General features: G+C 35.9%; 1 protein-coding gene across 2 annotated transcripts; it reads left to right on the top strand.

The window, feature by feature from the left end:
- The first annotated feature begins 1,605 nt into the window (after positions 1-1,605).
- On the top strand, positions 1,606-25,755 carry LOC100892588 (non-structural maintenance of chromosomes element 3 homolog). 2 transcript variants are annotated; one of them, XM_030972705.1, is made up of 11 exons: positions 1,606-1,794; positions 1,935-1,996; positions 3,444-3,627; positions 5,259-5,322; positions 5,609-5,688; positions 9,522-9,631; positions 9,996-10,075; positions 10,402-10,447; positions 11,198-11,260; positions 21,267-21,381; positions 24,620-25,755. In XM_030972705.1, the coding sequence occupies exons 3-11, from the start codon at positions 3,472-3,474 to the stop codon at positions 24,749-24,751; spliced, it is 846 nt and encodes a 281-aa protein (XP_030828565.1). In that variant the 5' UTR covers positions 1,606-1,794; positions 1,935-1,996; positions 3,444-3,471; the 3' UTR covers positions 24,752-25,755. The 2 variants fall into 2 exon arrangements, with proteins under 2 accessions (XP_030828565.1, XP_003726683.2); XM_003726635.3 differs by lacking the exon at positions 1,935-1,996.
- The last annotated feature ends 1,119 nt before the right edge of the window (positions 25,756-26,874 follow it).

Genomic DNA, 26,874 nt, shown 5'->3' with positions numbered 1-26,874 from the left:
AAAATACAACAAAGAAGAAAGTTCCAAAATGTCCCACATCCCACAATACCGACAGCCCACGAAACCAACTATACCCATGAAAAAAATATGAAAAAATAAAGAATTAAAAAGAAGTGGCCAGAGGCCAAAGAAACCGTCTCGTGGGCTGTTGGTATTGTGGGATGTCGGTCTATATTAGTGAACCCTCTGAAAAGGGACTATAAGGCACAAGAGACCGACATTTTCGGTCTACGGGCTGACGGTCTCGTAAAGCGGCTCCAGGGGGGGGGGGGGGCGGGCGGCCCCCACCCCTGTGAAAAAACAGGTACAAACACATTAATGTTACCTTTATTTGGAGACGAGCCCCCTCCTCTGGTGCTCAAGGGGGGGGGGGGTGCGATTTTTAAATTTTCGAGGGACATTTTTTTTAGTGCTCACTTTATAAACGCATTATATGAACTCGTTACTTTTTGTATTACATTCATGTTAGAAGAAAGACAAATAAACTTAAACTTGAACTTGACTGTCAATCAAGAAGTTGCATCCGTTCCGTTTGCTTCACTATCTCTTGAATAGTCCCTCCTCCTCCCCCCCCCCCCCGCCCCCCCCCCCACCTCCCGATGACACAAACACACATACTTCGGAGGCTCAGGGTTATTTTTGATGCATGATATAATACTAATAATGAATTTTCCTATCTTTTAATTTCCTTGCACTGATAAATTAAGTTCATCATAATGACCCTTGGGGCATTCCAAAACTCAGATATTTCTCTGGCTATGATGGGAGAGGGAATACAAGCTTTGGGATCCACCACCCATCCTGGATGTTTGTGCAGTACGTATCATTTCCTAATTAAGTTTTTTTTTTTTGTAATTTTCCAAAATGAACAAAATGTCATGCATCTACAGGACTTCAAATCTCGAACAAAAATTCTTCAGGTTGGGAGGTGATACCTCATTTCGTGTATTTTTTACAATATTATAGACCAACGGTCTTTCTTTCAAAATAAAAATAATTAAAGAGCATTATTTTGCGCAACTCATTAGGAGGTCCAACATGTGATTAATTAGATTGATCAGTATGCAAATCTCAGCCCAAGTATTTTGTTTGTACTTCACTCTGCTTTTCCAGGATAGTTAACATTTTTGATTTACAATTTAACCCCCCCCCCCCCACCCTCTCCCCCGTTTTTTGAATTTGAAAATTCTGCACCTGCCATGCAAATTCAATCAATAGCATATTATGGGGAAAATTATACCCGGAAAGGGGGGGGGGAGGAGGACTCATATACGGGGATGTGCCGCTCTATAATAGGTCGCCTTTTCCCAATAAATTCCTAAACATGGGTCCCATTTTTTTACAAAATATGACTAAACATGGGTCCGGTTTTTACAAAATTGTGAAAAATTGCCTATTTTTTGAGAAAAAATCTGCCAATATTATGATAGCATCAGCAGGGGGAGGGATGAGCACTAAATTATTATTTTTGTAATAACTATTTTTTACTCATCACCCCACCCCCCCCCCCCCCCCCCCCACCCGGAATTAGAACGTATAGGTCTATTTTTTAAATTTTGAATTGACTTTTCAATATTTTTTTTTTTGTGTACAACCAGCTTTCCATACACAATCTTCACGCGGCCGCGGTTCTTGCGAATCCTGCGATCAGCAAGATCAAGAGTTGTTTTTCCCGGTCAAGTCCCCCGTACACAGCTAGCTAGCTAGACTGTCGCGCGCGGTTTTGTCAACTATCTCTGTTGACGTCTTCGGTTGCACTTCATCATACCTTCAAGCTTCATACCTTGGAAAGTTGTAAGTTGGCATAAAGTTATACGAAACTCATTTACCCCTCGGTGTCCACTAGTGGGTTACCGTACTCTTGAATTTCATCAACCATGTCAACTGCAACTGTCAAATGGGATGCACTTTCTTTCTTTCTTTCTTTATTTCAGTGGAAATCGTTAATCTTATTTTTCTACAAAGTACAAGTCGAATTCTAGACTGCTAAGTACAGGTAACTAAATAACCCATATCAGACGGTTTTTTCTGTCTATGCTGATGTAATGATGATCATGATTGATCATTTAATGTCTGGATCAGATGGTGATGATGAGAATGGAAGTTACATTGTTGTAACTTAGACTTCTAGGTCTAACAGTAACAGTTAGATCTAGATCTAATATCTCTTATGTAACATGATGATGATGTTTGACTATAAGTCTAAGGCTAGTGAGTTGGCAAGTCTGACGTCAAGATCTGCACGAGTGATTCATTTTTCTGTGTGGAGTGGAGATGTTAAATTCAATGTGGGAGTTGTCATGAAAGATAGTAATTTGTATTTGTAGGCAGAATAAAACCTTCCCCATAGCATACATCCCAGTAATACTGAATTTTCCGTCTCTTTCGTTTGTTAGCCTCTTATTTGGGTAGGGTCGGTTCTCTCTTTAGAGCTGACCCTACCCCATTAAGAGGCTAACGAACGAAGAGACAGAAAATTCGGTCTAATTAAGGCAGTGCAGCGCTTCCAGAGCAGAGTGAGCTGCAAAAGAGAATAATGTCCACACATAGGAGCATCACTATCCTGGCTGTGTAGTAAAAGCTGTGCTTTTGATTCTCAACATTTCAAACACCACTGTACAAAACTCAACTGATTTCACTCAAAATCAGTACTTTAGTGACAATTGATGACACCTAAATAGCAGTAAAATACATTTTTGTAACTTACTGATGTTAAAAAGAATAATTTAAAAATTAAAATTGTAAGTCTAGTGGCAAACTTTGCTTACAGCTGCATCGACATGATTGTGTAGAGTCTATGCGAAATTGTGTGGTGTGTATATTTGTGTCTAGACTTCTAGGTCTCTGCCTCACAGCATGTAGGCCTATGCTGTGCTAGAGGTCAATACGCATTAGCATTGACTCTCTATGCTTTGCTGGAGTGATAATGCCAAGTTCAAGGTTCTTACATTACACAGAACAGAAGTTTACCATATTCCTTCAATATAAGAGGCTGTTCAATGCTTTCGGTCTATGTACTAATGTAGTATGTTCCACATCCTGACATAGCCTGGAAGAGGCTGTTGCATGCCTAGAGGAGAATATGCTTTATCCTCTCTTCTCTGATGCCTTGGCCCTTGGGTTTTAAACCCACCTCACAGTCACACATAGTATGGATTTCACAACTTAAAAAGCCCTTGAAAAATCCCTTTTTCCAGCACCCATGCTTCTGACGATGCTATCATTGCTTGGTATCTAGGACTGTAATCTCTGCTTCCTAGTTACTCGTCCCCCATCCTTTTTTCTTTTTTTAAAAATATCTATTTCAAGAGAAAACCTTTCGTTGTGATTCTGCTACCATGATATAATAATTATTATTATTACCTGATCTTATATAATTTCACTTATGAATATGAAGATGGGAGAAAATACTTGAACATTATCCTTTTCTTTTTTCATTCCAGAACTCAAATCTTCAAGTATATTTCCAAGATGCCTCGAGGGAATCCAGGACCGAGTAGTCGAAGGCGGGAGGAGGAGGATGAGGAAATGGACTACACCATGTCTCAGAGTACACAACAAACACAGTCACTAACACAAGCAAAGAGGGCAGCAGATAGTTTACCAAAAGAAGTCATCGCTCAAAAGGTGAAAAGACCAAGAATTAGAAGAAAAAAAATTGAGGTTTTTCGTTTACATTATAATTTGTTAAAGTCAAGTACTTGTGGAATGTAACTGGTATGATCCGATGATATTCAGTGTTATGGCAAAATATGAATTTTTAACATGTAACAAATACACTAAACATCCCTGTACTGTAAATCATAAAATTGGCTGAAAGAACTTAAGGTGTTTACTTAAACTTACTTTACTTTGGTGTTGAGGCTTGAAGCTTCAGCTTACATGTATGTGCCCCTCTTTACTGCTTTGGATTTGCATTGGTATGGGTAGTATTTCAGCGGATGGTGCTTCCAATGATTCTAAAGTTCTGACTTAAACTTATTGATTGATGAGGCATTAATGGCAATTTCAGGAAGGTTATTCCAGCTATTTATGCTCCGCACTGAAAATGACATCTGCTTCATCTTAGATTTGCAGTTTTTTGAGCCTGTGTCCCCTTGTTCTGGATTCTTCAATGATTTCAAACATGTCATTCTTCTCTTCAGCCTCAAATCCGTTCATGATTTTGTATATTTGAAGAAAATCAGCCCTCTGTCTATGGTACTCTAGTGATGGTAGTTTGAGTGTACAGGGCAAATGGGAGGGGACCTCGTGAGATACGTGTTGATTATTTTTTTGCTAAAGAGCATAAAAAGGGAATGGAATCAGGTAGTATAGAATAAAAGATCGACCAATGAGATACGCTAAAGGTGAAGTCCACACTGATATTGAGTTGGTTTAATAGAAGCAGAATAATGAAAGAAACAGCTCAGTGAAAGTTTGCACAAAAACTATAGAAAATCTAGTTATACTTTTTTGAGGGTGTGATCAATCAATCACAAATTGACAACTCGGTGACGTATCTCCGATCTCGTGAGGCCCCTCCCCTTTGCCCTGTACTAAAAAACCTCAACAAATGTATATTTTCCCATAAGAAAATTCTGTAATCAAACATTCACTCTACATATAATTATCGCAAATATGTTTTTATGCTACTCCTGTATGACACAAACCTATTACGTCATCAATAACTAAGAAAATCAATTTTCTGTACAGAGCAAATTTGAGAGGAGCTCACAAGTGTCACAATACGTTACAGTGTTGCCAATTTGTGTTCCACTGATGACAACTTCAAGTCTTCAACAGTTCATAACTTTCCTAATTTTAATTGAATATTTCTCAAACTGTCACTAATTTGTTTCTCTCATTTTTCTCCTTTTTAAAAAACCAACCTAATATCAAGGTCAACATCCTTTTGTCATCCTTTAGAGTTTTTACCTCAAAGTAATTTCCAAAAATGTGTTTAACCCTTCTGATCTCTCAGACAATTTATTATCTTTCACTAGCCAAACTTAAGTGGACTGCCTGCAGGGGAAACATTTCCTCTGATGTTGATTTCTCTTTCCTTTGCCAGTAACACTCAGATGAAAAGTGCAATGTATGTTGCTTGAATTTATTTAATTCTGGGTTTCCTCAACAATGCAAATGAGAACTATAATACTGAACAATATCTAACATTTTGCAATTTTTAGGCATGGAGAATAAAGAACATTTTGAGAAAACGCATTGTACAAAACTTCGTATTTGACAACTCCTTGTGAACAATTGTGTTGTTACAGGTGAGCGATCTAGTACAGTACATGATGATTATGGAAGCAAAGAAGAACCCAGTAAAAAGATCAGGTATGTAGTCACTAAATGTATATTTAACATATCAGGTAGTCATTACTTTTCAAAGTGCTTTAATCTGATAGCCAGTTGATGATATGAAATAATAATTGTTGTGTTTACTGATCAGTGAATCTTCTGTATCCTTTAATAAACTGTAAGTAAACTTCATTTTGATTGGTTCAGCTTAGATTCTGATGATTTGGAAGACTGTGTTCTATGCTTTCAAATTTGAAAGAGAAAACACTTTGATTGAATTTTCTCATTGAGTGTTTACTGGTTTTTTATTTGTATTCAACAGATTTGAACAAGAATGTACTAAAGGAACACAGGGCTATTCTACCGGAAGTTCTGCGAATGGCAAAGCTCAAATTAGATGAGGTAAGATGACACTGAATATGTTGAATATAAAAATTGATTAAATAGACCTATTGAACGGGTTCAACGACAAATAAGCAAATATTCATGTTTTATGAAATTTGCTCACTTTTTCTTCACGCAAAACACAATTTTCCTGCAGTCATTTGTGTATTTTTGCTTAATTGACGATTATATTCAAGTTTTTATTGTTTAGAATTACCTGTGAGAAGCTAACATTTGCTATTTGCATATCTCATCACACTCACAAGTACAGCTTGCAGAGCTGCCAACCATTCCGTTTGTGCCGGAATTACTCCATTTTTTCCTCCCAATTATGGTATTACGTTTTTTCTTCATAAAATACCTTTTTTTATTTATTTTTTTTATTTTATTTTTTTATTTTTTTTTACATACCGTACGTCAAACAACAGCCCTAAAATGGTGATTCGATCACAAATTCAAGAGAAAACTAATTTTATAAAATTTATATAAATAAAATGCCGATAATACCAAAATAACCACCAAAAAAAATTCCTGCTTGTATGGAAAAAAACAGCATGATGAATGAACATTTCTGCATTGGAAGTGTGTCGCGCTTGGTTATAAGTTTTGTTTTTATGAATTCCTTTTTTTTGCCATCATGATTCTTTTTTTTGGTCGCACAAGGTTGGCAGCTCTGAGCTTGAAGCTCTCTGTGCAAAAGAGTGAATGCTGCCCTCTCTACTGGGGATGCTGTACACTGAATATAATGTGTGTGTGACCTAACACTTGTTGAGGCAATATTTGCTCCAACGTTATTGTGCCAAATACTGAAACAATTTTAGGGCCACAGTTAAAAGTTTTATATAATGTTAAAGAGAAGGTTGAGTTCTGGGAAGAGGTGAACAAAATAATTTGTGAGCGTTATCATTGTATAAACTATAATTAAGCTATAATGCAAGTGTGAAAGAACATCAGATAAAAAAATGTTCCCTAAAAAGCATGGCTTTTCAAATGCCTTCAAATATGGCATGTAACATCATAAAAATCAGGATGTAATTTTGTGCCACATGTTCCTGTAGTCCCAGATACATATATCTGTGTACAGTGCTTGTAACTTTACCAAGACTTGGGCCAAATTTCTCATCATTTTGATAATTCCAGTACACACCAATAATGCTAGGTGATCAACCTTTTCTGATCGATTCCACAACGTTTCTTTCACAATGCAATCACATGACCAGAACTCAACTTTATCTTTAAGACCTTTGTTTAGGTTAGTTCAGGATTAGGTATAGTGTTTGGTCCAGCATCAAATTGCTTCCTTCTTCAGAGAATATAGTCCTTTAGCCTTTTCTTATTAATCTACACTGTATACAATCATTGTACATTGATGTTTTGCATGAATGTGTAACCTCAGTACAGTACTTCAAGGCTGAATTTAGCAAGTTGTAAGCACTGCATAAATACAATGGCATTGAACATCTGAGAGAAATTGCCCTTTTACAAAACAAGATAATGGTGGATTAAGAACGGATTAGGCTGATCTCATCAGTTTGAAAGTCCGATCAATCAGGATCGTTCCTGCCCAATCTTATCCTTTGTCCATGGTTATTATATAAAGACAAGATTGAGTTCTTGGAAAGGTGAACATAATTGTCAGCCTTTTCATATGTTAGTGTGGAAGATTATCATAGAGAGAAAAATGTGTCCTCACAAGAATGGCTCTTCAAATGTCTTCATATTGCAAAAGATAGCTCAAGTGTTTGGACCACACATTCATGCCACATGTTATTGTTGCCCCACATACATATTTTGGTGTACTATGCATAGGACATTTAGCAAGACTGGGCCAATTTCTTGTCATTTTGATGATTCTGAAACCTCACAGTATACACCAAATACTTCAAACGTGCTACATAATCAGAATTATCCAATCACTACCAGACAGATTCTTTTACATTGGACTTGCATGCCCAGTACTCCTCTTTATCTTTAAGCTCTCCCTTGAATCAGAATGTAATACGCCCTTTCTTCTCTCTCCTGTGTCTTGTGACTTGGATCTAAAAAGAAAGAGGAGTCAATGGTGGGCGACAGAGCTTTGTCCTTGTGGTTAGTATTGTGGCTGGATAAGGATCACTCTGTTGCAAATGAGTCACCAGATTATAAGACACCCTTGGTTCCCCCTTTAAAGTGAAATTGATGTAAAACTTGATGTAAGAATGAAAATTGTTGTCTTTTATTCTCTTTGTAAACCGGTAGTTTAACAAACATGTAAATTGTTTCCTTGTATACAATGGATCCAAACATACTGTTTATGTTTGATTATATAGAGGAAGCTTTAAAAAATAACAAAACAACATTACCTAAAAGTCCTAAAAGCACAAGGATTGTGATTGGTTTGCCTAACAAGTAACAACACGTTTTATTCAAAGAATAAATTTTGCTGTTTTGAGGAGCAGCAGACTCAACTTTAGTCATAGATATTCCAGGACGTTGTTGCTTTCTAAACTCATTCAGTAGTGAAGTTTATTAAGTAAAAACATGCACATGATTATAATAATGATGATGATGATGATAGTGAATTCTTGCATAGCTCTCATGTCTGTCAAATTCTGGCGCTCCACTATCATTACCCCGACTTTAAGCATGGCTGTCATGTATTGTACATGTATATTGCTTTCTGAAATAAATGCTTAACGATTTAATTTAAATTCAAATAGCTAGCTCTCTCTCTCTCTCTCCATACCATCAGCAACCTATCACTCATCAGGAACCAGCTATGAGACCTACATGTGTACATGATTAAATGTTGTTGCATTTTTCACTTATTAAATACAGTCTTAAGCATTCATTGAAGGTTTGTTCAGACTTTTGTGAGAATTGTACTTTCTATCATTAGTCTTGACCAGAACTCCATCTATTCCCTTTAAACAGTTACAGAATGAATTTCTCACTTTCTGTATCCTCACTAATGTTGTAAGCCTCTGCCCCTAGAAAAAATTATGGGTTTTAGTTATTTCTTTAAAAGTTCACCTCTATAGTCTAAAGTGATTACCGGTAGGAGCCGGGTAAATTAAGTACCTCTCGTTCCTCACCATACGCCTGTCTTCATCAGCTTGAGTTTGCCAAATAACGTTCTATTTCAACTTTCCCGATTGTAAAATAACCAGTTAATTTGCATCTTCATCAGCCCGCAATTGAAATTAGCAGGATATTTCTAGACCAAATCCTGGTTGAGGATATTTTTGGTCAAGAAAAAATTTCCTGAGAAATATTGGTCTTGTTTCCAAAATATCCCACTATTTAGGAAATAGCGAACTCATTTGCACCCGTCCGACCTAGTTTGTGATGAGCATATCGGTCTGGTGAAGAAGCAATTTTGAGCTTTGGGATGATATCCCGAGTCTGAAAATAGTGCGTTATTCGGCAAACTTGAGATGATGAGGACAGGCCTCATGAGACTGAATTTGTTTTCCCTTCTCTAATTGGATTAAAAGTGTGGGCCCTTAAATACAGGCAAGCTCCCACTATCAGCTCTGCCAACAAATGTTTTAAAGTGGAGATTGATTTTTATTAAAAGGCTTAACTTGTAACCTATTAATGCTGCAAAAATTGCCATAAAGAGTTTTATCATTTTTTTGCTCTGCCGATAGCTAGGAGCTTTTTTTTATAGAATTTATAGATCTCTGTCTTTATATTAAATTTGTTAGAGGGGAGACAGTCTCTTGCGCTTAAAAGGTCTCACAGTTCTTATCTACTGTGTTGTCAGCCCTTTCCAGTATCTTCTAGGTGGTTTCTTTTTCAATGTAATTATGTGACCAGTTCTCAACTTTATCTATTCCAAATGCACTCTCTGTGTTTTATCATTGCAGATATTTGGATATGAACTGGTGGAAGCAGAACAAGGCGGAGGCAAGACGAAAACCAAGTGTTATTTCTTACTCAATACACTGAGTAATGATCTTACACAAGACCTTGTTAGGTATGAGAGTTTTTATGTTTTGCGTTTTTCTTTTTGTTTTGTGTTGTTTTTATTTGTTTGATTTGTTTAGTTTTGACATATATCTACTTTTATAATATCTTTATTAAGCTGTATAATATATTTTGCTTTAAAGATTATGATATTTCTAGCTAATAGTTAAAAACAAAATTCTTGTAAATAATTTTTCAAAATATTGATTTGAACCAAACTAACAAAAGTCAATATCATTCACAGATATATATTTCTTTAATTCAAACACTGATTTGAATCGTTATAAGGTTTATCCAAACATTACAGGGGGACAAAGGTGCATTATACTGCTTCATATGTGAACGGGCTTTTATTTTGTTCTATTTTCTTGCAGGAATGATGATGAAGTGAAGTTTGGACTGCTCTTCATTATCCTTGCCTTGATATTCATGAATGAAGGGACCATGTCTGATGGTAGGCTCAAATGATACTCTATAATCTATTCATAAGTGATATGATAATAACAACAATAATGATATAGATAATGTTGATTATAGTAATTATTGTAATACCGGTAATATGATAATTTTGAAAATATTGGCAATTATATTTCATAGAATGCTTAATTTAAATGTATTTGAATGTATTGTTGATATGTTCTCTTATAGGAAGATATATTACAATATGATATTATTTACAGCCATAAATATACACATGATTGGCTTCGCTCTGATTCCAATACTGTTTGAGTCAAGAAATTAATATACAAAAATGTTATAATATATATTTTCTTCTTGAAGGTCAAATGTGGCTCCTTCTTGAAAAGCTTGGTCTCGATCCAGATAGGTAAGTACTGGTAAAATGTGAAAATTGAACAAATAAGGCTATCACATGTATAATAACAATTTCAAAGAAGACTTAAATAATGTTTCCCACCAGAAAAACCACACATTGATTCTGGTTTAGTAATGTAGGATGCTTTAATTACAAAGTCTATTTTAGTTTCTGTCGTGACCAAAAACAGACAAAATCCGGGATAGGAAGTATGAGAGGCTCTTATTAACTTTCTTTCAATATATTGACTCAAATGGAAAAGATTGTTCATTTGGCAAGAGAGCCAAGAAAACAATTACAGAGGAAAAGAAGAAGAAAAGATAACTCTTTTTAAAAGATTGCAGCAAATGTTGCAGAGTGCATTTATGATAGAGGTACGGTAAAAGGAGAGGCAAAATTTTCTTTCTTTTTAAATCATCAAACTGATAATGATGCTTGAAATATCTAGATTCTCTAAAGCTTTTTCAGGCAGAAATTGTTATTATACTTCCTTTTAAATTTCACATCAAAATATTGAATAAACATGTAACAAATACATATATTAACATGTGTTCTAAATTTAGAACTTTTTTATTTATATGTAGGCTACAGATGTACATAATGTGGATTGAAAACCTGCATGAACAGACACTTTGACCTGCACATAGTCATTGTCTCAGACTTTAATCAAAACAGGTCTTGTTATTTAAGGCAACTTCCTATGAAGATTTAGCTTTAGAAGCCAAAGCAAGTCTTGATTGTATTTCTTTTTTATGTATGTAGGAAAGATCACCCAGTCTATGGAGATGTAAGGAAACTGATCACGCAGGACTTTACCAAACAACTGTAAGTCTTTATTTATATATCCGTATTTTCTGTTTACCGTTCATGCATTTGTGTGTCAGAGATAGATAATTGATAAGCAGGTGTTGTTTTGTCACTGTCTGTTGTTGAATGCATTTTAATGACCTCTTCGAGCACACTGGGTTGTAGAATTATTTTGACGAAATGGTAATTAAATTAGATGGAAATGTAAACAAACATCTTCTTCATGACTTAGGATCTAAATAATGATAAGAATACTAACAAGTGGAATTATAGTGCATTTAAGTGCATTTAAGTGTTCTATTTAGAATAAAAGCCAAATCGGCATCAAATTGTAGACAATCGCACTACTGGTCTGAGGTCACTACGATTCTGAGCTGATTAAGCTCTTGCTTCCTCCTCCAAGAAAGCTTCAAATCAGTTGAAATTAAGAATTTGTTATGACTATTGAGATGTTCGATCATTAAGATTTTACAAGTTTGAATGTTCACATCAAATGCTCTTGCAAATTCTTCCACAAATGGATCATAGTCTGGTTGTGTAGTGTGTGTGCCGGGCCGTAGGCAGCAATATTTGCTTTGTTTGTGTACTAGTTGGAGACTACTTCTTAAAGATGGCAGCATTTGGTTTCACTGGTGTTTTTATTGATTTATGAGACTTACTGTATTTATGTTACATCAAAGATATAGCTTTACCAATAATATATGCATGTATCAAATGGCCCTCATAATCATCAGTCCTCATCTATTTTTGTCTATTGTATAGATGGTATTTTTGAAGTTAAAACTTGTGATTGAGAAAGGTACGTCTCATTTCTATCTACTCTTGTGTAATGTAATGATGATGCACAGGCACATGTGTTGCTCCTGTGATCATTACCCCACTAATTCCTGTTTTTCACACGCTAGAGACCTAATAAAGAGTGTTCTTTCCTGATTGGGTTTAAGTTGGTGACGTCCCCTTGCCCTGTTCATATTACTGACCCATATTTGATACAGGTGATCAGGACGAGAGCCTGGCCCAGGCAAACTTCGACACTTCGTAGCAACATTATAAGCAGATTGTAATTGTAACATTACCAGGATAGAGCAGATAAAGTGTGCTAGGGAGGTACGTGTAAATGGAAATAAAGTGCTTTGCTCGCTGAAAAAAATTAACCTCATGGAAGTGTATTGAATGTTATCCCACCATTTAACATGCTATTTAATTCTCTATTAACCCAAGATACATTCATACTCAAGTGGTTGGGTGAGACATGGGGGGTGTTTCACAAAACTTGTCATCAGTGACAAATGTCAGTTTTTGTTATAAGCTATTGAAATCCTTGCTTCTGATTGGTTATCAGCAGATTTGTCACTGATTTTGTTCACTAGTCATTGAAAAAAGGCTTTGTGAAACACCCACCTGAGCCAATTGCAATGCCAAGCTCTCCTTTAGATGAATTAGTTTTATGCACACCCTGACACAGCTTATTTTGTTTTGGCCTGAGCGAGCTTTCTGAGCTTCTTCTGGTAACACATCTTGGTCTTATCCAGCTCAAATTGCAAATATGAATTGAGTTTCTGCTTGTGTTCGCACATGTATTTATTTGGGGTTTTAGATTTATGACAAGAAATGAGAAAATTGTAAATATCCTGCTCATTTAGCAGAACTGGGTCTGACCGGCCCAGGGCAAATCCTGTATGGATTGCTCTCAACGCTGAGTTTGGTCCCTGTTGATGTTACCACAGGTTTTGTTTGGGTTCTTCCAGTGGTACATGTAATAACTAATGAGAAAACCCTTAACCAAATTAACCATGAATATTATCCTGCTTTTCTGTGAGAAACGAGTTCGACCCAAGTCACATTGTGAGTGTGAAATGGTTATCTGTTTCTGCTGCTACCAGTAACACAATATCTGTATCAATTTTGTTATATTGATAATGATTGAATACTAAAGAAACCCTCTCCAACTTATAAATATTATCTTGCTTTCTTTTTGTAACTGGATCTGACCCAGGTCAAATTGCAAATGTGAATGCAGTATTTCTACTGATGTTGATCTAGGTTTTGTTGAGTGGGTTCATAGGTTGATAAGAACTAAGAAGAAAACCCTCTGCAAAGTATAAATATTATCCTGCCTTGCTAATTAATTGCAATTTCCCAAGCTGTTATCTGCGGATGGGAAGCTTTCCTGGCCAGTGGGGTGTGCGAAAGTCGAGAGGAAGAGATTAGAAAGGTGAAGAAGGAAACGAATGAATAACAAGCAGAAATTGGAAGGAAAAGGAAAGAAGGAAACTGGAAGGCGAGGCTGGTTTCAAATTGCCCATCTGGTTAGAGTTATGGAGAAGAAATAACGAAAAAAGAGGAATAGCGATGGATGAGATCGAGAGAAGATTTAGGAGAAAGAAGCAGGAGCAGTGTTGGTTCACATGAGAGTGAGTGTATCTTGCTGTATGTGACATTGTTGAAAATAAATTTCTCTGTTTCAAATAAATTTCTCTGTTTCCTGTAAAAATTAGTGGCTACGATAGAAGTCGATTTGGAAAATATATTCCTGGCTCAACACTTTACCTTAACTGAAACCTGACCTAAAACTCATGAGTAGCCCAATGCCGTTACACATATTCCTGGATGAAATCAATATATGGTCAAGTCCAAATTGAATATATGATCTTCTGTAAATGAAAATGGAGATGAGATACCAGTATACAAATAATCCCTTTTAGAACGTCAGAGATAAATCTTCATCCTTGAAACTTGTTGGACTTCTCTTATCTGTTAGAGGTTCTCTTCGTCAACGTCAAAGATTTTCTTCTTGTATTTTGTTGTGTGCGAATTTGTTGAAAATAAATTTCTTTGTTTCCTATATGAATTAGTGGCTATAACAGAAGTCAATTTGTAAATTCATCACTGGCTCAACACTATACCTAAACTGAAAACCTGACCTAAAACTCATGAGTAGCCCAAGCCCTTACACATAATCCTTGATGGCATCCATATATGGTCAAGTCCAAATCAAATGTTCAATCTTCTATAAATGGATAATTGGATATGAGATATTCAAATTCTTCCTAACGTCAGAGATAAATCTTCGTCATTGAAACTTGTTGAACTTCTCTCATCTGTTAGAAGTTTTCCTCGTCAACATCAAAGAATTTCTTCTTAATTTTTATCATTGGCATTGAAACTTGTTGGACTTCTCTCATCTGTTAGAGGTTCTCTTCGTCAACGTCAAAGATTTTCTTCTTGTATTTTGTTGTATGCGAATTTGTTGAAAATAAATTTCTCTGTTTCGTGTATATATATTAGTGGCTATTTTTAACCGAAGTCAATTTGTAAATTCATCCCTGGCTCGACACTATACCTAAACTAAAACCTGACCTAAAACTCATGAGTAGCCCAATGCCCTTACACATATTCTTTGATAAAATCCATATATGGTCAAGTCTAAATCGAATCTTCTGTAAATGGAGATGAGATACACAAATTCTAACTAACGTCAGAGATAAATCTTGTTGGACTTCTCTCATTGGTAGAAGTTCTCCTCGTCAACATCAAAGAATTCTTCTAATCTTTTTCATTGGCATTGAATCTTGTCAGTCTTCTCTCATTAGTACTGTGTGCGTGACATGGGTTTCTGTTGTTTTCATGCGCATGTGACTACGTATAGCAATGATGTTCACAGTTATTTTTATTTGTTTTGATCAGGACTGAGAAAGTCCTTCTTGAAGGCAAGGATAACACGCTCCCTGAATCTCTAGAAATATCCATGCTTCGTTAAGATGTAGACCTCTGTTCACACATAGTGTTATTTCCCTTGCATCTTCAAGATCTATAAGTTGAAATATGTGAGTCAGAAGCATGAAATAAAGAGAGCTCTATGAAATGGACGTTGAGAGGGCTAGAAAGGAAAACCCTAACAAAACAACAACAACAAAAATCTGCAATTCATCAATCTTTGGTTGAACTATAAATATTGTCTTTTGTGTAGACTTTTAAAAATTAACGAGTAACAACTATTGGTGTTTGCATTAGAACATGGGTCAAATCCTTTCTTACTTTTCTGTAGATTTAAAAGAGAAATCAGTTTAATGTTTCAGAATCCAAATTGCCAAAAGTACTTTTAATGTTGTTCATTTTCTGGAAACGTTATTTGTGTGAACGAAACCTTAGGTGTTGATCAAAATCTCAACCAGCACATTTAATGAGGACGCTCACTCCCACATATTTCTCTCAAAATGAAGTCACGTTCTTGCATGTTTTCAGACTTAATTAAGGGCGTAACGTTTGGAATCTTATAAGTATTCATGAATACATTAATGTGTGTGCACTCACAGTCATTTTTTTGTGTGTGAATAATGGAAGCAAAATAAAGTACTGGTAACTATACCAAGCATGGACTAATGTTTGCAATTTTTTGTTCTTCTTCCCAATTTGAGTTGTTTTGTTGGTTGGGTAATAGGGGTAGATTATAGAACCTATTTGCAATAATGATAGTCTGATTTCAGATTGTATTTTGTATAAATGAAATGAAATAGGTACCATTGCTCTGTGTTGATCTTCCTATATTCTAGATGAAATGATAAAATTAACCCATTGTTCCGGCTGTAGTAGTATATGACTCTGTGATGCAGAATAACTGTGAAATAGCACCTTTACCTCCAGTCATACTTTCAAACTTCTGAAAGGTCTTGTGACCCTGCCCACTAAAGAGGACCAGAATTTGGTCTAGTGCCAGAGACTTCCGAGATATCTCGTCTGGCGCCTTGTTTGAACGCCCTAAAGGGAAAGTCCACCCCCAAAATAAGTTTGTTTCGATAGAGACAGAATAATAAGAAAATCAGGTGAGTGAAAGTTTGAGCAAATTCTGAATGAAAATAAGAAAGTTATGAATTATTGAAGTTGTGATCAATCAAATACAAATTGGCAACTCTGTGACTTATTATACGAGCTCTCCTTCATTTGCTTTGTGCATAATATTCCATAAAATCATGTTTTCTTCGTTATTGATGACGGAATATATATTTGTTCCTTGCAGGTGGAGTATAGAAACATATTTGCAATTATTATATTTAGGGTGCATGTATGGTTGAAATTTTTCTTGAGGGAAAATGAAAATTTTAGATTTTTTTAGTACTGAGCAAATGGAAGTTGAGCTCACATGATACGTCATAGAGTTGCCAATTTGTGTTTGATTGTTCACAACTTCAAAAATCCTAACTTCCTTATTTTTAATCGGAATTTGCTCAAACTTTCACTGACTTGTTTCTCTCATTTTTCTACTCCTATTAAAACTAACTTAATTTCAGGGTGGAGTTCCCCTTTAAAGGGCCACTCTGACCAAAACGTGCTAAAAATTGAAAAAAAGACATGTAGAATAATTTTTGACAGAGATTCCGAACATGACAATGATATTTCTTAGACATCATCATAATTCTGGAATCTAGCTTTAAAAATAATGACTCAGAACGCTCAGGAAAAAAAGCCAGATTTCGGAGCTGTATCGCCCAACTGTTTATGATGTCACTGCAGGCGCCTCTCCCGGTGAAAAGGAGGGTGATTTAGGCATTATGATGTAAAAAAGGCAAACTATGATATTAATTGGGGGAAAAAGATGTTAATCCGAAAAATAATATGCACTTGATAATCCCAGAATGTTTCTGGCAATTTCATCATTCCTAATGCGTCATCAAGGCCATGTGACAGTATTACCTTTTTTCGAGGGGTGTAGCCCAGCAAGCGTGAGAACTGTGAAAAATGGATGGTTATTATCACTTTTGGTCCATTTAGAGATTTTCTGAAAAATCAGAGGCTGGAATATTAATAAGTAGAGATGTATTCATGTTTATAAAGGCTATGTTAGTTGGGTTAGAGTGGTCCTTTAAGTGCATTCAGATATATATCTGTGTCATATGTCAGTTTATTTTTTCATGACAGTTGTTGTTTTTTGCGGCAGTTTAAGTCGTCATATGTGAACAATAGCTTGTGGTTATAACTGTGCAGCAAAGCAAGGAAGTAGTTGTTCAATATGTTGCCATAACTCATGAATCAGGATTATGTTTTCAAGAAGTCACCTCAAGACCCTCTTCAGGGGAAATGTGAACGGAAATCGTTGATTGTCTGCTAATTTGTAGTTTTGAGAAGGGGTATCTTTATTCAGGTAGACCCAGTATAGATCTGTCATTTGCCATTACTTGAATGCTATTATTAACAATGGTCAGCACCACACCAAATTAGCTTGTCAAAGAAATGCTCATCAAAAAGTTACTGATCAAATTTACTAAGGAATATTAGGTACACATGGGGGCTTACTCACTTTTTTTGGTATACATGCTGCAATTGTTAATTCCATTCTTTTTTATGAAGCTATTTCTGATAAGGAATTGCTCTCTCAAGAATTAGAGTCGGACAGAATTTTAAATATTTATCAAGAACGTAATCTTCTTTAAAATGTACTTGTTTAGTTTTAATATCCTAAATTTAAATTCTTATGGCTCAAAAACTAAATGTGTTTTTTACATAAAATTCTTGTAAATCTTTACATGTCAATAATATTTGTTGAAGGTTTTTTGTTGTTGTTGTAATTACGAAGTCAAATATATATCAGCAGAGTTCATTACTACAATCAGTGCCCTTTTGAAAGCACTCTTACATCGGGTCAGGAAGGGGGAGTTCACGCTGGCATGACAGGACAAGGAACGAAAGATGAGGGGATGAAATATGAAGGAGAGAATTAGGCCCTGACCATTTCCCGTCAGTAATTGCTTTCATCTCGTCTCCTGTCACATGCATGCAGATTAATTAACCCATCAGAGATGCATTGCCAATTTGCCACCAACATGTTATTACAGAATCACTGTACTTTATCTTACTTTGTTTTTGTAACAATGGAAATTTAATTTACTCAAATAAGCAGAAGCTGCCAGATATGTGTACAGTGTCCTTTTTTGCTGTACAAAGTTAAGATCATTGAATTCTTTTGTATTGGGAAATAAGTATTCTTCTTCAAATTAGTAATACCAATTAAAGTCAATGCAGATAGAGCTTTTTCCTTTCGATCGGTGGACAACATTCTTACACTTGATAACTCTTTGTCAATTGTTAATTTGCAGCGACAACGATATTGATATTGATTTTGATGTCAAATTATAAAGATCAATCTTTGTGTTTTGCCATTTTTTTTTGTTTTGTTGAAAGACACAAAATATTGTGTTGTCTTTTGCAATTTACCTTACCAAACCCTTGCAGTAATTCACATTCTGTTGGATAACAATATAAAGTACGGTCATGAGCTGTATAGAATGGTACCGTTTTGCCCTTAAAAGTTATTTTTCAATTATTGATAAAGTAAAGAATGCAATTAAATAAAGATATTGGGTTTAGAGAGAACTTCCAAGGAGTAAATGCGAGAGGAATTTAAAATGGTCCTCAAGGATTTGTCTTCCAGTGACGTACGAAGCACTTCATCAAGAGTGAGATTGATCTTTTATTCCTAATATCATCTCTTGGCACATGCTCATCAATTGTCTCGTCAGAGATTAGTTGCCAATTCACCATATTAAATGGAATTATGATTTCATGTTGTGATTTATAATGTAGGGGGGAAAAAATTGCATAAGTCATCAGCAGCAGCAAAATATCACAGCACAATTTTCTATAGTGCCCTTTTTCCAGTCAATAAAGCAGGTTTGAGGTTTGATGATTTTTTTTTTTAATTACGAAATAATCATAGAATCTTGAAGAACACAATCGAAGATGATTGGTTGAGGGATAAAACTTGTCACGAGGGAATTTAAAGGATGCTTGAAATATCCTTGCAATGACGTACTATGCAGTTCATATCAACAAATGAGATTAATCACCTATTCCTCAATCCTCATCGTCACATGGCTGTAAGAGCCCTTTGATTAGTTCTGACCTTTTCAAAACTAGCAAGTGAAAGTGAACAGTCATCCAAACAATGGCACTTTAGTGACCATTAATTATCATCGTATTTTTCATCTCTCTGCATTTAATGGGTTTCAGTGTTATGCTCTCTCTAATCATGGACCATGCTGTAATGGAAAGTTGTTGTGTACATCTCAATTGCCTTCTAATTGTCTTGGTGTCACAAAGTACCAGTAAATGACACTAGTGTTGTTCCAAACTTCCGGATGCCATGGCCGGGAAGTGGGAATTTTATGTCTCTGTTGTAATTAAAACCGGAAGGGGGAATCTTCATCATTGATTGTATATAATATCCACATCTTATGTACATATGCAAATAGGAGGGGAATATATAGGATGCTCGGAAATTTGGAAATCTTTGCAATAAACCATTTTCTTATTAAATATAACAACGTTTAATGCACAAATCTTTGTTAAAGATGAAGTTGAGTTCTGGTCCTGCGATTGCAATGTGAAAGAAACGGTGTGGAATCGACCAGAAAAGGTTGATCATCTAGCATATAAGAATTTGTGTGTATTACAAGGTTCTGGAATCATCAGAATGATAAGAAATTGGCCAAGTCTTGGTAAAGTTACAAACACTGTACACAGAAAGATGCATATGGGACTACATGAACACGTGGTGTAAAAAACCTACCCCCGAGTTTTACGATGTACATGACATATTTTAGAATATGAAGGCATTTGAAGAGCCATGCTTTTCAGGAAACATGTCTTATCTGATGTTCTTCCACACTTGCATAATAAGAATGATAACGCTCACAAATTATTTTTCATCTCTTCCCAGAACTCAACCTTCTCTTTAAGTGCCATAAATAATTCCATTCACCTATTATGAATAATTGTATTTCAATAGTCAGAATGCAAATTGCATATATTAATTATTGCCAGGTAATGTATGCAATTCATATACTGACTATACAATTATTTGTAACAGTGAATTAAATAATCAGTAACATGGCACCAAAGATTTGTGCATTTAATTGGATTACATTACGAAAATGGCCTATTATGTACCATGCAGTTAATAAACAATGAGGTTAATTTGTATTCCTGATAGTTTTGCTGTTTATGTGATTAATATGATCATTCATGTTAAAGAGAAGGTTGAGTTCTGGGAAGAGGTGAAAAATAATTTGTGAGCATTACTCATTCTTATTATGCAAGTGTGGAAGAACATCAGTTAAGACATGTTCCCTGAAAAGCATGGCTCTTCAAATGCCTTCATATTCTAAATATGCATGTAACATCGTAAAAATCGGGGGCCGGCTTTTTACGCCACGTGTTCGTGTAGTCCCATATACATCTTTCTGTGCAAGTGTTTGTAACTTTACCAAGACTTGGCCAAATTTCTTATAATTTTGATGATTCCAGAACCTTGCAATACACACAAATTCTTATATGCTAGATGATCAACCTTTTCTGGTCGGTTCCACACCGTTTCTTTCACAATGCAATCGCATGACCAGAACTCAACTTCATCTTTAATGCTGCATGTCAACTTTTGATAATGTACTTCTTTACTATAGTTATAACCAGAATATGAAACCATCACTTACAAATATAATGGGCAAATACATGGTTTCGATGTATATTTCCAAAGCATCGATGCGACCCAATTGAATAAATCTATATTTATCATCAAATGTGAATTTTTCAAACGGTTGTGGCAGTTGATCAAATTCAGTGCAATAGTGGATAGTGTTGAGGTTTCAGATTAACATGACACAGAAAAAAATTGAAAATGTCATTGTTTTGAATCACAGGATGAACAATAAAAAGTTTTTAAAAAGATTTACTCTTCACAGAACAAATTTTGTTCATTCTTTTAAAACCTCACTATTTTTATCAATTGTTGTCATGAAATACCATTTCCAGTTTATTAGAACACAATCACAAAGACTTACATCCCATCGAAATCATGTTCAGATTGTGTAATGGATCATTGTAATGTTCGCTCATTGAAACGGGTGATGGACAAGGCTATTGATATTGCCTTAGATTAATGTTTACAATGTCTTTGTGAAAGTAAAACAGTCATTATTTTTACTTTACTATTGCTATTGAATAAAGCATATTTTTCTTTCTCTTTGATCAGGTACTTGGACTGCCAGAAGATACCCAATACCGAGCCTATTGAATGCGAGTACAGGTGGGGTCTGAGAGCCCAGAAAGAGATGGATAAAGAGAAAGTCCTGAACCTCGTAGCTAAGGTGTGCCTTTAATCCTCTTTTAAAGCCTATCTGCACTAGTTTGGCCAGGAGGGATAAGGGATTAGACCTCCCAGCTTGGTCACTGACGAGTGGTTATCTCATCAAATCAGCTCTCAATTAACAGGGGGACCATGGCATGGGGGACAAACGGGTACTGCTTAGGCGTTGTTTGCTATATATAGAGTACCGAAGCTGTGACGTCATAAAAATCTATTTTTAGAATTTCTCAATTTTTTCTTCATTTTCTGAAAGAGCATCAAAAATAATGTCCAAATGTCGAAAACCAATTGAATATGTTAAGTATTGGCTGAGATATGACCATCTGAATAAATATATGTCCTATGGGAACTCAGTGTTATATGCTCTGGCTCCTAGTGGTTAGGAGCCAGAGCATATAACACTGAGTTCCTATGGGGAGTATATTTATTCAGATGGTCATATCTCAGCCAATATTTAACATATTCAATTGGTTTTCGACATTTGGACATTAATTTTGATGTTCTTTCGGAAAGTGAAGAAAAAATTGAGAAATTCTAAAAATAGATTTTTGATGACGTCACACTTCACCACTCTATAGGGCCCGATATAGGGCGCAAGTAGCTACAAAACTACATGTAGTGCCGTCCTGCTTTAAAAGAAGATGAGAGCAAAGACTTTCAAAATCCACTGAAGGCCAAGTTCAGTACCCTATTGTTAATCCCATAGAAATCATATTCGACTTACGTAATACTTCTTTGCCAAGTTCACACGTGTTGATTGTTATTGGGCTAAGCTATCTGGTTGCTTACTTACAAGCATTTATGCTCTCTTAGCAGTCAGGTAAAATAAACACCACAATTCAATATGCCTTAGTCTCTGCGGTCATGTTAAGACTAACCATTCCTTGTTGTCTAGATTTTTATCCTTGTTTCTGTTAACCCATTCAGTTTCCTCATATTTCAAAAACAACTCATATCAGCTATTACACTGTAAATGTTTTGACTAAATGTTGAAGGTTGTGTGTAGTCCCAGATACCCATATGAGTGTGCACTGCTTTTCCCTGCATGTGATTTTCGGCAAGGTCAAGTCAATTGGTAATTACAGTCAAACCTGCTGTAGCGACCACCTGTCCACAAAGAACACATTTTGATGACTCAAATTTTTTCCACAAAACACAGTTATTCGCTCATTCTACATAATAAACGTTTCCCAGTATCTTCTAGACCATTCCTTTCAGAATGAAATTGCATCACCAGACCTCAACTATAGTTTTAAACTCCCATCACCCTTCAATAGCCCTCTGCAGCAGGTGTATTACAAATACATGTTAGATTTGTTTTATTGGAGGAAAAATAAAAGGGTGTTGTCTCTTCCTACAAGAAGTTTGGTTGAGAGCCCATGAAATTGACTAAAGAACAAAGGAAAGGAGTTGGGTACCCCAGGTTGACCTAGGTATGACCTTTTTATATTCCAAATGACTTCATTGTTTTTTTTGGTCTTAAAGGGGAAATCTCTCTTTCATGGAGTTTGAAGACATACAGAGAATGAGAGGAACAGATAGTGAAAGCTTTCAGAAAAATCTGATGGAAAATATTTTCAAAATTTGTAAAATGTAACAAAAAGTTCCCCCCCCCTCCCTGACGCAAACGATCACACTCAAATTGGAAACAACAATTTCCTTTTCAGGCAATTTTACCTTGCTTTGAGTTGAACCCGGCATTGAAATAATAAAAAATCTTCCATTTCGACCATCAAAAGAGTATGTTAATTTTGCGCAGAGTGACGTCTATGAACTGTTTCCACTGAACTTTTAAATTTGGGCAGGTTTTAGAGAGCATTATCTTTTGGAGAAAAAAAATATAAATTTTTGAAAAAGCTTGTCAGAAAAGTATGACCAAATATAGAAAATTGTCATAAAGAGAGTAACTCACAGAAGAAATCACAGTTGCTGATTTTTTTAAATCTTTAAAACTCTTTAAAAAGTTCATTTTCCTGTCAATATTTATCATGTCAATATTTATATTTTTTCTCAATCAATATGACCAGATTTTCTGCTTTTTATATTAACCAACTTGATCATAGGATTCCCCTTTAAATGAAGAGTCTCCATAAGATAACTTGTGGTAAGGGAATCAGAAAGACTGCTCAAACCACAGTTACTTAAAACCAAACCACATGTTCAGGGGATTAAAATTTTGCAAACCTGGATGGCCTCTTATCTCTTTTTCTTCAAGTCTTTTTTATTTTGTCTTCATGATTAGTAAGATTTTTTTTAGAAATGTGCACATAAATAACATGAAACTCTCATCTTTCCTCCTCCTTTCTGTCCTTCCTTCCCCCTTTCTATCCTTTCCTCCCCCTTTCTATCCTTTCCTCCCCCTTTCTATCCTTTCCTTCCCCTTTCTATCCTTTCTTCCCCCTTTCTATCCTTTCCTCCCCCTTTCTATCCTTTCCTCCCCCTTTCTATCCTTTCCTCCCCCTTTCTATCCTTCCTTCCCCTTTCTATCCTTCCTTCCCCCTTTCTATCCTTCCTTCCCCCTTTCTATCCTTTCCTCCCCCTTTCTATCCTTTCCTCCCCCTTTCTATCCTTTCCTCCCCCTTTCTATCCTTTCCTCCCCCTTTCTATCCTTCCTTCCCCCTTTCTATCCTTTCCTCCCCCTTTCTATCCTTTCCTCCCCCTTTCTATCCTTTCCTCCCCCTTTTGTCCTTCCAACCCCCTCTCTCTCATTCCCTCCCCTCTCTGACTTTCCTCCTCCATTCCGTCTTTATTTCTCTCCTTTTTCTTTCTCTGTCTCTATCTATCTCTCTCTCCCTTTCTTCGCATCCCTTTTCCTCAACTCTGTTTCTCTTTTTTCCTTTCTCTGTCTTTCTCTCTCTTTCTCTCCCTGTCTTTTCTTCTCCCCTCTCTTTTCTTCTCCCCTCCCTCTCTCTTCTCCCCTTCCCTCCCTCTCTCTGTCTTCACTCGTTTCATCTTCACCCCCTTTTCTCACCGTCTCTTTCTATCTCTCTCTCTCCTCCCTTCTTCTCACTTTCTCCTTCCATCTTCTTTTCACTTTCTCCCTCTCTCCCAATCTTTCTTCCTCTCTCCCAATCTTTCTTCTTACCACTTCACCCCCCCCCCCTCTCTTCTCTCTCTCTCTCTCTCTTTTCCTCTCTCTTTTCCTCTCTCTTTTCCTCTCTCTCTCTCTTCCTCTCTCTCTCTCTCTCTCTGATTTATTTTTATCTGTTCATCTCTGTTTTTTGTCTCCTCATAATCAGATCATGAAGGAAAACAACCCCAGCATCTGGAAGACACAGTATAGGGAGGTCCTCATCTCCAAGGGTCTGGACCCAGACAAAGCGGTTGAGAACGAAGAGGAGCGCAGCGATGATGATATGGATGATGACTAGGAGAGCAGACGATAGGTCAGCCATCGATGATGAAAAATTGTGCAGCTTTTAAATGCGACGTTCACCCTTAAACACCTTTATCCTTCTGCAATATTCTCACAACTACACAGCAAAATGTAGGGTCTGGTGTTTGTTGAGTTTTGGCTCTTCCATTGTTTTAGCAAAGGAGAGAAAAGGGGCAGAGAATCGAGCTCACATTGTTGAGACTGTGAAACCTGTATAATTATGAAGACCACTCTGGAGGGACAAGAAAAGTGGTCTTTATAAGCAGGGGTCTTTATGTACAGGTTCCTTCAGAACACAATTCAATGAGAAAGACTAGTGAAGGGAACCAGAAAAAGTGGTCTTTATATACAGGTGATTGCTATGAGGTTTGACTTCATAACACTGGCTGATTATCTTTGCAGAAAACCTTTTCTGTATGAATTGCCTGTTGTCAAAATGAATTGTGTGCAATTTTCTCATTTTTAGAGGTTGATTGGTTACCCTTCAAATACCATCAAAATGGGATCCAATTGCCTTTAGAACTGGATATAATCATCCAATCATGCAGCTGATTTTGAAATGCTCTGTAAAGTAATCATAGATGGGGGGAAAGTAGCATGTATGTAGGAACCGTTGTATATTTTCTTCTTTTTTACATGTTTTTGGAAGTACCCCATCTACTGGTGAACCCATGTAGAATGGACTACTCAGTATACAATAGCTATGTCTAACCTTCATGTCATGTTGTCTTTGTAAAGCCAGAAGGGTGTTTAAAGAGAAGGTTGAGTTCTGGGGAGAGGTGAAAAATTATTTGTGAGCATTTTCATTATTATTATGCAAGTGTAGAAGAACATCAGAGAAAAATGTTCCCTGCAAAGCATTGCTCTTCAAATACTTTCTAAATAAGACATGTAACAGCTTGAAAATTGGGCCTCATTTTTATGCCACATGTTTGTGTAGTCACATATACATGTACATTATTCTGTGTACAGTGCTTGTTACTTTTACCAGGATTAGGCCAAATTTCTTATCATTTTGATGATTCCAGAACCTTGCAGTACACATCAATACTTATATGGTACATGATCAACTTTTTCTGATCCATTCCACACCTTTCCTCCACAATGCAATCGCATGACCAGAACTCAACTTTATCTTTAACTCTGTGTAAAATGATACAGGTTAATTCCCTTTTGGCTCGGAACAGCCGATATGCAAGTCTTGTGATAAACTTGAACATACTTCACTCTTACGTGCCTTGTATAAAACAATATTTATAGTCCATATGTTTTGATAGGCTTTTTAATTTAAGGAACTGTTTCACTTCTGTAGTGTAAAATGAAAGTGTTTCAATTATGCATTAGCATCCAACCAGCTGTATGAATTATGATTTTGATATATTAACACACACATTTTTCATAGACTTTTTTATAGCTCTATTTAAAAAATAAAAAAAAATTGGGGGGGGGGGGAGGGCTTTATATTCAACAGATTAAACTGCTTGATTAATCATTTAGGGCTGTCTTGTGCCAAACAATGATTACTTGACTTATTGTCTTTAAAGATAAACTTGAGTTCTGGTAAAAAAAGAAAATGAATTCTCACAGAATCAATTTCACACCTTTTCTTTCACAATGCAATCGCATGACCAGAACTCAACTTTATATTATCTTTGAAGAGGAGTTTGCCTCATTTTGTTTAGTCTGTGGAGTGAGTTTTGTAAACACTAAATATCAAATAACTATCCAAATTTATTTGTGACACAAATATTTTCACTTTTCCATCATTGAATTCCACTATTATCTTTGATGGATATTTCATCATGGCCCCAAAAATGGTGATCAGTATTTTTTAAGAGTTTTTGCCTGTGCACAATTGCTTGAAATAATACAGGAAAGTTAACATTCTCTTTCCAAAATTGTTTCTAAATGCTCTCTTCTTTCTTGTATCCTAATACTAATATGTTTCCTTTTTTTGTTATTGATGATTATGTATACTTAGGTTGGCTCATCCTGCTTTTAGCCAAAGATGAAAATAAATCTGTCATAATGAAGTATTGAAGATATGTTCTATTTTTACCTTGACATCTGAAATGATTTCCTGGTTTTGTTTGTGAGCCATTAACTTCTACTGGAAGT

The sequence above is a fragment of the Strongylocentrotus purpuratus genome, unplaced genomic scaffold (genome assembly GCF_000002235.5).
Source record: "Strongylocentrotus purpuratus isolate Spur 01 unplaced genomic scaffold, Spur_5.0 spur5_scaffold_6, whole genome shotgun sequence".
Classification (NCBI taxonomy): Eukaryota; Metazoa; Echinodermata; class Echinoidea; order Camarodonta; family Strongylocentrotidae; genus Strongylocentrotus; species Strongylocentrotus purpuratus.
The sequence above is the reverse complement of the archived record's forward strand: the minus strand, read 5'-3'. Positions and strand labels throughout refer to the sequence as shown.